The sequence below is a fragment of the Chiloscyllium punctatum genome, chromosome 4, assembly GCF_047496795.1.
Source record: "Chiloscyllium punctatum isolate Juve2018m chromosome 4, sChiPun1.3, whole genome shotgun sequence".
NCBI lineage: Eukaryota > Metazoa > Chordata > Chondrichthyes > Orectolobiformes > Hemiscylliidae > Chiloscyllium > Chiloscyllium punctatum.
This window is the reverse complement of record NC_092742.1, coordinates 82,832,487-82,846,374: the sequence shown is the minus strand read 5'-3', so window position 1 is coordinate 82,846,374 and position 13,888 is coordinate 82,832,487. Positions and strand designations below refer to the sequence as shown.

Here is a 13,888-nt window from a genome sequence, read left to right as displayed (position 1 = left end):
CACTTAGACTTCGAGTATCATGCCATTTTCAGTTCGTTAATAAACTTTTTATATCATTTAGATTTGTTTTATCTCTCAGTGCTCTTTTTCATTAACTTGAGAACCTGAATCCATACTCCTTTAGTTTTGTGTGTTGGAGAAGAGGTGAAGGAATTATTATGCAGGATCTTATAAAATTCAGGAAAATTAAGGTCTGCTTTTAACTTATTAAAAAGACTAGAGGGCATTGTTAATCTGGGCTAGCCCTTTATCTTTAGGGAGAGAGTGATCAATCATTTAGTCCCAGTTAAGCATCTTTAGGTTCAAACTTTCTCAATATCAAGTTGAGGAAGTTAACAACTAATCGAGGATTGTCACAAAAAGGTCTGGAACTATAACACATCACATCTTATTTACTTGCTGCTAGAGAGGTGGCTCAGATTTTGCCTTCTCATAGAACTTCTAAGTTTCCTCAACAGTCAAAATGATGGTGGTTGATTAGACAGTCTTGTTTGAACACTAACTCATCAAAAACAAAATACCAACTAAACTACCGTATTTAGCTAATAAGTTGAGGAAAGAAAACCCATACTATCCCTCAAGTCGAACCAATTGCTATAGTAGGGTTACTTCTGGAATGCTACGCTCAGCATGGATTTCATAAGCATTGAAATGATCTGCACAATGCAGGCAGCTCAGTCAAGAGCGACAGGACTCATTCGTGAATTTTGAAAGCTTGGACTTGAGGAAATTTATCTTGGGAATTCATGGAGGAGGATAAAGAGATATTTGGAAATAATCATGCTATAACAACAGTTAAGATTGTGATTAAAAACTTACAACTTTCCATTTAAAAGCGTCCAATGAAGGGCTCTTGAGAATTACTTCAGTCACCTATTGTTCACAATATCTTTTAAAAGCATTCCAAATTAGACTTGGGAACCAATCTAGTTTTGTTAACAATGCTCGGGAGACTGAGCAGTGCTTACCAGAACTAGGTCCAGAAATTACATAATATCAGTAATTTTGGAGTCCCAAAAAATCCACATGTGCTGACTGGTGAAAACATGGACTTCTTCATTCACAGCATTCTCTGAATAAACTACAAAATAAAACCAAATCGCAATCATCTTGATATTTACTTTGACAAAAGAACGCTAGAGCAGTCATCATTGAGCACCGTTATTTCATTAAGAATTGTTGTAATTACATAGCTTGTACAAAAAGTAAATATTAAAAAGTTTACAAATCACAAAACAACCTCTTCTAGTTGACATACTTCGATACAAATACATTGCTTATTCTTGTATGGGTCAACATTTACGATACAGTGAGGCACTCATGTTATGACAATATGATGGCGGACTTGTACAATGTAAAGAAAACTATTCCATGTTTTATGAACATATATTGACATTGGTAAGTTATACATATTAGCCAAATTTTTAAAACAACTTAAAGCAATTGCAAAGTATTATTATTTCGGTATTCAAGGATTCATGCTCTTCAATTCACTATAACACATCCAATTCATGTCTTATGCCACATATACAACAGTTAGCTAATACTACTACAAGTTGATAAATGTTCTCAGTTGAATTTTCTTTGTATCTCATTCTAAAATGTAACAGTTCCATTTATACTGCAATTAGTTCTATGCAACCCAGAGTACATTAGAGCATAGGAGGCAACCTTTTAGCCCATCACATCTCCATTGGTTCTTTGCTAGACCAATACAAAGCCAATCCTACTGCATGAATTTCTCTCTGTAGCTCTTTATTTTGCTCAAATGATAATTAATGATAATTAATTTATCAATAATCTCAAACTGATCCATATTCTGTTCTAGAGCATTCCATGTTTCAAGTAGCAAAGATTCTCTTCAACTTTCTTCACTCTCACCATTTTAAATTGATGGCCTTTTGTTATTGACCAAATGAAAAAGTATTTCCCTTTTCACATTATCAAACTCTTCAGTCAGCCTTTGGATGAAGGCATTACCCAGTATTGTGACAAAATGTTTGAAAATGAACCTTCCAGCTCAGCGAGCAGACCTACATCCAGAACCTCAACCTGAGTTACAAATCTTCTCAAACCTCGCTAACATGGGTTCAATTCCAAACTCAGGTGACTGTGTGAAGTTTGCATGTTCTCCCACGTCTGTGTTGGTTTCCTTTGGATGGTCGGGTTTCCTCCCACGTCCAAAGATGTGCACGTTAGGTGGGTTGGCCATGCTAAATTGCCCATAGTGTCCAGAGATGTGTAGGTTAGGTGGATTAGCCAAGGGAATGTGGGGTTATGGGGATAGGGTAGGGTCTTCATAGAATTGTGTTTGGAGGGATTGTGCGGACTCGATTGGCCAAATGGCCTGCTTCTTCACTGTAGGGATTCTATGAATTTATTCTTTCTGCTTCCTTTAGCTTCACTGTACTTTCTAAAACTAAGTTTTAATGACACTAATACTTTCAGGAAATCCTAGCTCTTTGAATTTTTGCTCTCAGTTCATGCAGACCCTCTCTCCTTTAAATATTCAGTCCATTCCTTGTTTCTCATTAAAAATTAACAACTCACATTTATCCATGTTAAACTGCATCTGTCACTTGTCTCAGCATTACATTGCATAACCTTCTCACTGCTCGTTAGCTTCTTAGTTTATTGGGGCCAACAAACTTTAAATTGTGATAGCCAGTGACATCTAAATATGATTTCATATTTAAATCATGTATACAAAGTGGGAAAGTGAATCCAAAACTGTTTTGTGGAATACATCAATCCCAACAACAACCATTTTATAACTCACTGTTCATAGTCTGGCAACCAAATTTTAATCCTATTGAATTTCTACTGTGCTATAGGTTCTTCATATTATTTAGAAAGTTGGATTGCAAAGTGGACAGAATAATGTATAAGTTTAAATTTGATCTGTATTTCTTTATTGTGGGTTAAAGAAGGTTTTAACTTTGCTTGAGTTTGGAGATGTGTTAGTTTGTTTGGAAAATTGTTTGCATGCATTTAAATGAGGCTTGAAAACAGCCTTTAAGTTTTGTGATTTAGAAAACAAATGGTACAGGAGAGAAAAAAATTGGGCTGTTGCATTGCAAAATGCATCTAAAGAATTTTCAACATTGCATAGTTATAATCTTACTTCACTAGTGGGCAATTATTGGGAAAAATTCTAAACGACAGTATAAACTATGCTTTAAAAAGACACAGATTCATAATGTCAGCATTGAATTGCAAGAAGGTTGTGTTTGACTAAATTAATTATCATTTTCACAAGGTAACGAGGAAGGTTGATGACGGTAACGTACTTGGTGAAATCTATGTGGATTTTAGAAGGCTTTTAACAAGATCCCTTTGGACAAACTGGTCAGAAAAGTAAAAGACCAATTGGATCCAAAAGTAACTTAGTGGCAGAAATTAGACTTTTGATAAACATGTGCATTTATGATCAAAAGGCTGTTTCCAGAAAGGTTTTGCAATGCTCAGTTCTCAGTAACAATTAGTTAGATTACTTAGAGTGTGGAAACAGGCCCTTCGGCCCAACAAGTCCACACCGACCCGCCGAAGCGCAACCCACCCAGACCCATTCCCCTACATTTACCCCATCGCCTAACACTACAGGCAATTTAGCATTGCCAATTCACCTAACGTGCACATTTTTGGATATTGGGAGGAAACCGGAGCACCCAGAGAAAACCCACGGAGACACGGGGAGAACGCGCAAACTCCACACAGAGTCGCACTGAGGCAGGAATTGAACCCGGATCTCTGGCGCTGTGAGGCAGCAGTGCTAACCACTGTGCCACCGTGTCGCCCACAATAATTTAGACTTTAATGTAGGGATCATAATTAAGGAGTCTGCAGATAATACAAACAAAAGCCCAACAGTTGATACTGAGGAAGGAAGCAGCAGTCTGCAGGAACTTATTAAAATAGCAGTCAGCTGAACAGAAACTGGCAATTAGAATTCAATCCATAGAAAGGTGAGATGACACGTTGAGGGAGGTGAACAAAGCAAAGGAAGGCATAAGAAATGGTAGGATATTGACAGTTAGAGGAAAGAAGGAATTTTGCAGTGAGTGTTCACAGATTCCTGAAGGTATGAGACAGGTATAATAGATTTTTAAGAAGGTTTTCCTGTATAAGCCAAGGCATATAACCAGAGTACAGATAGGTTGTGCCAGATCCATATGAAACACTTATTATGTCACACCTAGCGTACTACGTAGGGTTTGGATACAGGAACAAAGTAATCACATTTTCAGGAGAGGGAGGATAGATTTAAAATAACTGGCAGGTTTAAAAGGGTCGAATTTTATTTTCCCACAGAGCGTAGGGGTTTGCAATTCACAGCCATAACTTTATGTTTTGTGTTATCTGGTCTCTGCCATCTCCTTTCTCAGAACACAGCTTAAGTTGTTAACTACGTGGTACTGTTGACTATCAAAGTCAAGTTCTACTAATCCTTCCAGAAGCAACTCTTCTGTATGGATATCTCTAACAATTGCTAAGTAGTTTCTTCCAGTACATTTTTATTTGAATTGGACCTGCTTTATTTAAAAACAAGCATATTATTTATTTAATGCTGCAGTCATATCTTCCCCCTTAAAAATTAGATTCCTTTTCATTCTTCAACAACACAATCTCTAATTTGTGTTATTCTCTAAATGCTTACAAATCCGTATTGTTTCTTTTTAGGTTATTGTTCAGCTTTTAATATTCTCCTTCAGATGTGATAATCTCCTTCTTCACCTTGCAAATGAATATTTTGTATCCTTAAATGGTTTTCTTAGCATTTTTGTCTGAAAATGATCACATGCCTCCCTATTAAATTGGTTTAATTTTATTAATCTAGGATGGAGTAATGACTACATTCTTAAAAAGAATCCTTCACATGCACTTCTTTTACTCTACTTTAAATCACCCAATACTGTCATCCTATTGCTTGTGCATATTTCATAACTGGAATAGAATGATAGTGAAAGCTTGAAAGTAAGCCAGCAACTTAATTATAATTCATCATTAACTTTATAGTTAGTGAAGCACTAAATAAATCCACCCTCCCATTCTTTTACACGGGATATGTTATTATACTTTAATGTTCCATTGATTTTTAATGTTTGAAACTAAGCAAAATTAAAGAAATATCCCAAGATTCCTATAATAGACGTCTCTTTAATATCTATCAACAAAATACATCCTTCATTCACCCACAGTTCTCCTCTATTCCAAAAGCCATCTAAATTAGATGGCTTCTTAGCATTTGAGACTTAAGAGGGACCACCATTTAAAGTAGGTAGATAGGTCAACTTGTAGCCAAGATAAGATTGTACAAAATTTGGATCAGTGACTTAATCTTCTGAAAATAACAACAATGGATTTGAGGCCAACTACATAAATTGAGTTCTTTTAAAAACGAAGTATTTAAAAGAAACAATTACATTTTGCAGATTTTTTTTCTGGGCGTCATCTATTGCAAGGTCCAACTTTATCATGATACTCCTTTACAAAATATCATGGGAAGTGTTCTGAAATCATATTTACCTGATTATAAATATGTTCCTAAGATCACCTTTATGTTTCTGCAGTGGGTCAGATAAACGCTTCAAAGCTTTGCACTCAGAAATGCTGCACATATCAGTGAATTTCAATATGTGAAATTAATACTCATGCTCCCACTTAGTGAATTCACTGCTCACATTTCACATTGCTTTTAGATGATCAATTTGGGACTTCAAGTAAATATCTTTGCATTAAAGACTGGATTGAAAAATATGAACAAATTGTAGTGCAGTAATCCTAAATGATCACAAAATATCAAATCTTACATCAACAGATCTTCTGAACTAACTAGACACTTTGAAAAGTTCTGGTTAAACTATTTTGAAGATTCGTTATGATACTGATGGATGAATATTAATCAAATAGATTTTTAGCACACGATCAGACTATTTGGTCAGCAGGTCTCTGCCAATGTTTATCCTCCATGAGACTCTACAAACCTCACTTCATCTCAGTCTATCAAACTATCCTTACAATTTTTTTCATAGTTGATTCTTACCAAATGTCCCCTTAAAATCCTATTTCATTCTTTTAGAAACTTGTGAAAGGATAATAATGAATCTATTGTGCCAATAGTGTTAAAAAAATGTCAAATTTAATTAACAAAAAAAAAATTCAACTTACCCTTCATTTTTGTTTCTGTGTGCATCAACAAATGTAACTTCTCCAGCCTGCCTCATTAAGTCCTTCAAATCCTATTCACAATAAGAACAATATATTTTAGTTTACTGGGATACATGTTGATACTTATAGATTGCACTTCAAAACATACTGAACCAAGCATTTTAAAGTTTCCAGCGACAGAACTAGACATTTCATCACGGGTGAACATCTGTTCATTTTGTTTCAAGGTGTCTGGTAACTTAAGAAAATATTGGCATCACTTTTATAATTTCTATTTGAATTACTGGATAGCATGTATAAACATCTTCCCTTGCTGGAGGTATGGCGACCCTCAGGTTAAAACCTATACCGATCACTTTTTGCTAATGATTTAATTCATTGCTGTACTTTCTATCAGTCCTTGGCAAATCACTTTATAAAGCTTAGATGCCACCCAATCAGCCTTACCAGTATTGCCTTACCAGAGAGTCATCCAAAACTTTGCTGATTATCTTTGGCATTTTGGACAGGTCATTTGTTCATGTTTTTGGATCCACATTTGTTCATGAAAAGGCAAAGCACTACAAAATTCCAAGCCAGCATTAGCTTTCCTTTACTATACAAATCCTCCAAACAACACACTACCAAAGTCTTATTAGTTCAATTAGAAGCAAAAGTACTCGAGATAAGGGTAGAACACCTGGTTGACAGGAAACATGCAAAAAAGGTTAACCAAGGCTGTTGTCAATGATGTCTCAGCTTCTCAGGCATCCATTTAAATTTTAAAATGAAATATATTATGGGTGTCAACCTACTGACAAATTAGGCAGAATCCAAGTAGCTTCGAAATCGACGTTTTGGGCAAAAGCCCTTCATCAGGATGAAGGGCTTTTTCCTGAAACGTCGATTTCGAAGCTACTTGGATGCTGCCTGAACTGCTGTGCTCTTCCAGCACCACTAATCCAGAATCTGGTTTCCAGCATCTGCAGTCATTGTTTTTACCCTACTGACAAATTAGCCCAGCAAGAGCTTCCATAGGTCTCTCAATTATATGCAAACAAATGAAGGAAACCAAAGGACAACTAGATTACTGGATAAAATATAAAATAAAAAGCCTAAACTGATCAAAATAATTTAAAACTAAAGAACTGTGGATGCTGGAAATCAGAAATTGTTGGAAAAAACTTAGCCGGTCTGGCAGCATCTGTGGAGAGAAAGCAAAGTTAAATGTTTTGGTTCCAGTTGCCCTTCTTCACAACAGTTCAGAATGTTCTGAAGAAGGGTCGCTGGATCTGAAAGATTAGCCCTGCTTTCTCTCCACAGGTGTTGCTAGACCTGCTGAATTTTTCTAACAATTTCTGACTTGGTACCAAAATACTTATTTTGGCTAACCAAATAACAGCTAGTTAAAAACAGAGTTCAGACACATTTGGGAAGAGTTGGATAAATATATCCATTTTGTTCCAATGAAATGTCAACTCTGTTCCCCTCCAAATGCTGCCTGACCTGCTCAGTATTTGCAATCTTTGATATTTTTACAATAAATGGCTAAGCAATTCCTCCGAAGTTGTAGAGTCAGACTTAAATTAAGTTCAGGTATAAATGAAGTAGCAACAATTTGAAAAACACTCTCTGTACTCAGCACCTTTAATACACTAAGGTGTTCCAAGGTGCTTCACAGGAACATGATAAAATAAATTAACACCAAGCATGAGTTGGTGGCAGGACACATATCTAAAGGCTGGTCAAAAAAGAGGGTTTCAAGGAGTATCACAGAAGAGGATATGGAGGCAGAAGGATTTACACAATTCGAGAATTTAAGATTAGGGCAACTGAATCCACACCCACTAATTGTACAGTGATTAAAATCTGGAATGCTTAAGATGCCAGAACGAGAAGAGCACAGTATCTTGGATAGTTGTGGTGCTGGAGAAAATTACAGATGTGAAAAAGTATGAAGTTTTAAACTGCTCCAAAACTAAGTATGAAAATTTTAAATCAAGATGTTACTTGAGCATGAACCAAATGTAGCAAATACATAAATGATACGTAATGGGACATGGTGCAAGGCAGGATATTGGTAGCAGTTTGAATTACCTCAAGTTTAAGGAGAGTAGAATGTAGGAGACTAACCAGGGCAACATTAGAGTAAATAAGAGTGGGAGTAACAAAGGCACGAATGAGGGTTACACTAGGGGCAGCATAGTGGCTCATTGGTTAGCACTGCAGCGCCAGGGACCCCGGTTCGATTCCAGCCTCGGGTGAGTGCCTGTGTGGAATTTGCACATTCTCCCAGTGTCCATATAGGTTTCTTTCGTATGCTCTGGTTTCCTCCCACAGTCCAGGGACGTGCAGGTTAGGTGGATTGGCGATTCTAAATTGTCCATGATATACAAGGATGTGTAGGCTAGATGGATTAGCCATGGGAAATACAGGGTTACAGGGGTATGGTAGGGGGGTGGGTCTGGGTGGGATGCTCTTCAGAGGGTCAGTATGGACTTAAAGGGATGAATAACCTGCTTCCACACTGTAGGGATTCTTTGAGAAGGTCAATGGCAGGAGCATAGTCGAGTGATGGTTTGGAGTTGAAAGTAAGTGGACTTAATGATTGTGTAGATATAATGGAACAAAGAAAATGCCCGATACCTCACTCTGGATGTCAAATTATGATAAATATTTCAATTTTGAATAACTGGGTTTACAAACATGAAAGCTTCAAATAAGAAGCTGATTCATTGCTTTTTTAGTACTGAAAATTAGAACAGAGGGAGGGAGGGAGAAAGAAAGAAAGAAAGCACTTCTCACCTAATATATTATTATTCAAATGCAGTCACTTATTGGTATCTGGATAACTGCAGCCAATGTGCTACGTCACACAAACAGCAAATTATTTTAAGAACCAGGTAGTTTTGTTGATTGAGGAACCAATATTAGTCAAGATACTGGAAGGACTCTTGAAATAAAAATGCTGTTCAATATCATCTTGAATAGACACAGCCTTATTTTTGTAGCTTATCTATGTGCTGCCCTAACATTACAACTTTCTCATTCGTGCACTTGAGGCTGAGTGAGATGATGTTCCTAAATCCTGGAGTAGGGCTTGAAGACAGCATCTTCTGACTCAGCAGTGAAAGTAATATCTGATATTCCGAGCTGGCAATAGGTGAAACATAACCTATTGTTATTTTGTTCAGAGTTCCCAAACAACATTTATCATTGTTGACATGAATTATTAAAGTCAAACAAGAAACATGACCAACAGAAACCACTACAGTATTTACAAAAGCTATATAGATGATATCTCAAAGACCTATTAAGTTTCTATTTAAGATTTTTCGAAAAGAGATTTCAAGATTAATGCAGATTATCTATAAAAACAAACACTTGCCACTAAATAAAAAGCCTGTCCTGTTGCACCAAAGCAAGTGATTCCGATTATGATGGAATTCAGGAACAAAGTACCTCAGTGAAACTTCAGGAGATATCAATATGGGTGACGGTCACATTATCTAACTAGTAATGTAAAATGCTCAAGAAAAACTTTGACCATGGTGAAAGCATTTCTTCATATAATATCAAACAAAACTGTTCTATGATAATCCAAAATAAATAAGCAGCTATTTTATAAAACTGACCATCTACATTAAGCACACATTCACAACACTACCGCTCATTGAAACCAGCAACATATAGAAAAGTACTTTTCTATCTGTTGTTACAGAACAATTCACTCATTAAGAGCATATTTGTTTTCTTTCAATGCACAATGTGTAGTACATATACTTCAAATTGGAACAAGCCAATTAATTTATTCAATTCAGTGGATGAATTTTAATAGCACTCTATTAAGCCACTTGATAACATGCTAGTGAGACTAAACCACATATTTAATTAAGATTCTGAGTGTAACTAAGCAATGTCAAATTCCCACAATGCTCTTCTAACTACAAATTAAATTTACAACAGGGCTCAACAGTAATTTTTGCTGACTCACCACATTGCTCTGCAGAAAAGTATCTTTTTATCATTGCTTGGCAATCTTAGGTGGAGTACACCTGGTCCAACATCCAGAAAGAACCTGAGACTGTTTGCTGCATTCAGCATTTTGTATCTGCATTTACCCTGGTAGCGACCAGCTACTAAACAATATTTCTAGCAAAAACTTAGGAAGAAATCGTGAATTCACTACAATAATAATGTCTTTGAATTTATATCACATCTCACATTTAGTGTTTAAGCTTGTTTTGTGCAACCTTTACAGTTAAAGATGTATATTCAAGGTAATACAAGATTAAATTTAGGTAAGTGACCAAATCATGAAAAAGTTAATGTTGGATCCCTGTTGCATATTAAATATACACAGTTACAAATGTTAACATCTTTTCCATTGCATTCGTTTTGTAAAAGTAGCTCAGTTAATACAGTTAATACTCAGTATAAATTGTATTCCCTAACATAGGCTTAAAACAATTAAATCACTTATGAAATGATATTTGGTGGCTCTGTAACTTGGAATGATTTAGCACTGAACTCTCAAAAGAGATGATCGAGAGTTTCATCCCCAGTCTGCTAGATGGGCCACTGTGTAGCTGCAGAGCACTCCATCTCAGAGGGAACAGTAAGAACAGGCAGGAACTGACCCACCGTACTAAAGAGCACACGTCCAGTTGTCTGATCACGAAGTGAATGGATGCTGGCCATGGAGATGTCTACACAGACCATGTCATTTTCCAAGTTGAAGGAGGAAATGTGTTGACAAGAGGTAGCAGATGGGGACCTAACAGGAAAACAAGTTATCTGGCATCAGCTGGTTAGGTTTCTGGCAAGGGATGTGTTGGCAAAAGCATTAAACTCAAAGCACATTCTTCAAAACAGAACCAGAGGCATATCCAGTTATGGATTCTGGTAGATACAATGGAATCCATTTTTAAGCTGTGGCACTCAAGATCAGGCTGACATTGTACTTTATTTACACACATCAGGCATATGAACACGTTGATTCAAACAGTTAGCAAGATATCATACAATAAAAGAGTTTTAAAAATAAGCCACAGAGCTCACCTGCCAACTAACCCTGGAGGACAGATTTTCCACAATAATTCTATATTCAGTGTGAACTGGACGGCCACCTCTAAAAACGAAACAGAATGTTTTATTGTACTCTTTAAACCAGTATTGGACTGACTACATTTGAACAGTTGAGGCTCAGAGATGAATAGCTGTCTATCTGCATCATTTGCACAGCAGATAATTGTACATACTCAAATTCAAGCAGGAAAAATGATTTTCTAGCCTTTCACATTCAGATTTACTTCTAAGAGCTCTCCTAACAGTTCATTCTTCATTCACAAGGAATTGTTGTTGCATACATTTCAGGAAACGTTTAGTAATGTTAAGGACTTTTTGCTGATTTAGTGACACTGCTGATACTGTCCTGGGTAATTTGATTTCAACAGGGGCAGCAAAATTGGTGTAGTTCAGCAGGATTGGGAGTGGGGTTGGATTGCGGAAAGATAAATTACCAACGTTATTATTCTTGAGATATTACTGGAAGCTGTAAGTGTGTGTGTGAATACCATGATGGATTGATTGGATGTTTCCCAAATCCAAGCAGTCTATGAATATTGCATGAGTAAGATACTGGAAAGTGGCTGACCCACGCAGATAACATACAGCAAAGGAGCAGTGCATTCAAGTGAGGAAGAGAGAAAACTGAGAGGAAGAAAAAGAAGTCTAGCAATTGGACATGTTAAAAGTGGGGGACCACATTGGGACAAGCTACATATGTAAATATATGCATTCACATAGCATAAGATATATGGCATAGAAACAGTTTGGCCCAACCAGTCCATGCTGGTATTTATGCTCCACTGGAGCTACCACCCATTTTCCCCTCAATAAGGATAACCTTTAAGTTGTAGTGCAAACGCAACCTAAAAAGAATAGTTTCTAAAAGAAAAACTCCTCAAAGAAGAGGCAGAAAAGAGCAGGATCTTTGTAAATACAATTTTTCAAAAGATGTTTTTTCAAAAAGATATTTCAAAAAGGTTTTAATTGACATGGTAAAATACTTTAGCAAAGAGAAATATTCCTTTTGGAAAAATTCTTTTATGTTTGGTCAAATGCAGAAATTCTGCTGAGACAGTGGGGTTAGATACATTCCTGCCATTTGATGTTAGATAAACAGATTCAATTATCACCAAAACATACACAAAAAATAATGTTACCTTTAGTATTCTCAAATGGTGCTATTGAAATCATTAAAGTATCTCATGTTTGTTTGATTCACACAGTCAGCTAGTCAACACTAATGGTGCAGAGTGAAAATTCTTTCACAATAAAGAATGTCCTAAATTCATTTTTATCGTTATCGTGTCTTGGTCCACTGAGCTAAGCATGGCTTTAAACTTCAGAAACATCTATCCTATATCTATTTCACTTACATACCAAACATTCTCTCATTTTATTATCCAGAGCATTTTTCCTGCTCACTGTTGCGTGTTTCTAATGTATTCAAACATTTTCAATAAGAGCAGTCTTAAACTTTACATATCAAAGCTCAAGTGATACCTTTAGTTTTCCAAACAAGCATTTAGTGTCAACCTGTCCATTTAGTTATTACAAAGGATATCATGATGATTTTACCTTTCTTCTCCTCCACCAATTGATCTGCGATAACTGAAGCGTGGTGGGAATCTGCTGCTTCTGTGCCAACCTCCTCTTGATCGTGATCGAGCATATTCAATTGTAACCCTATGAAGATGACGCAGATGGGTGAATAAGTATCCTTGCAAACTATGTAATCATCAAGAAAGAAAAAATAAGTTTCACCACCCACTTCCTTCACATCCCCTCCCCTCCTTGCATATAGTACCTCCTGCCTGTGTAGGGTTCACAAGTATTTGGCACATTGCTTAATGTAAATAATTGGACTGTACCTCAACTTGAGAAAGTCTGTGATACAGTCAAACAGTCTCAAAAATATAACTACTTAGAATCAGTAATTTTAACATTAGAGTTTGGATCTCAACACCAGACCAGATCAGCTATGTAAAAATCACTGAGCTAATAGAAAAAGTGCTTAAAAGAGAAAGGGAAGGAGCTGCCAAGATCATTTAACTTATAAAACTGCATAAGTCATAGGTAAAAGTTTCATGAAACAGGAGAAAAATCTAGAGTGAGGCTATCAGTCATGCATTCCAAAATCACATCCACTTTGCAAAGTTTAGCCATGTTCCTGCTCACCATTGGCTAAAATTGATGGAAAAGATGCAAATGACCCATTGTTTTAAAAACAAAGGTGAGTTTATTTATTTAAAAAAGGAAGTTTTTCCTTCTTCAGAAAGTTATGGTGGAAATAGGTGGATTTCAAAGAACCTTTCAAGGGTAAAACAATGAAAGATATTTAGTTTTTTCTTTGGACCAGTACATTAATTTATTTACTAAATGAACACTCTCACAAAACAAATTCTGAGTCTGGCACGCTGTAATATATATTGTCTATTATACATTTTTTTTCTAATTTGCTCAAGGAATGGGAGTGATACTGGCTATACCAGGATTTATTGCCATTCCTAATTACCCAGGAAAAGGTGGTGGTGAGCTGCCTTCATGAACTACTACAATCCTTTCAGTGGAGGTACATGCATTATTTGTTCAGATGGGAGGTCTGGGATTTTGAACCAGTCAAGAAATGAAGATATATTTCCAATCAGGATAATGTCTGGTTTACAGGGAACTT

At 36.3% G+C, this 13,888-nt stretch overlaps 1 protein-coding gene across 8 annotated transcripts in view; it reads right to left on the bottom strand.

The window, feature by feature from the left end:
* LOC140476485 (serine/arginine-rich splicing factor 5-like) overlaps positions 1-13,888 on the bottom strand; it is a 33,296-nt gene that overhangs the window by 7,853 nt on the left and 11,555 nt on the right. For 5 of the 8 annotated variants that reach the window (XM_072569184.1, XM_072569182.1, XM_072569180.1 and 2 more), the window contains 3 exons: positions 12,793-12,900; positions 11,209-11,278; positions 6,169-6,239 (listed from right to left, as the gene is read on the bottom strand). In XM_072569184.1, the coding sequence (XP_072425285.1) occupies positions 6,169-6,239; positions 11,209-11,278; positions 12,793-12,900 (249 nt within the window). Of the gene's footprint in view, positions 1-968; positions 1,082-6,168; positions 6,240-10,791; positions 10,925-11,208; positions 11,279-12,792; positions 12,901-13,888 lie in introns of those variants that run through there. The other 3 variants (XM_072569185.1, XR_011960494.1, XR_011960493.1) reach the window with 2 other exon arrangements.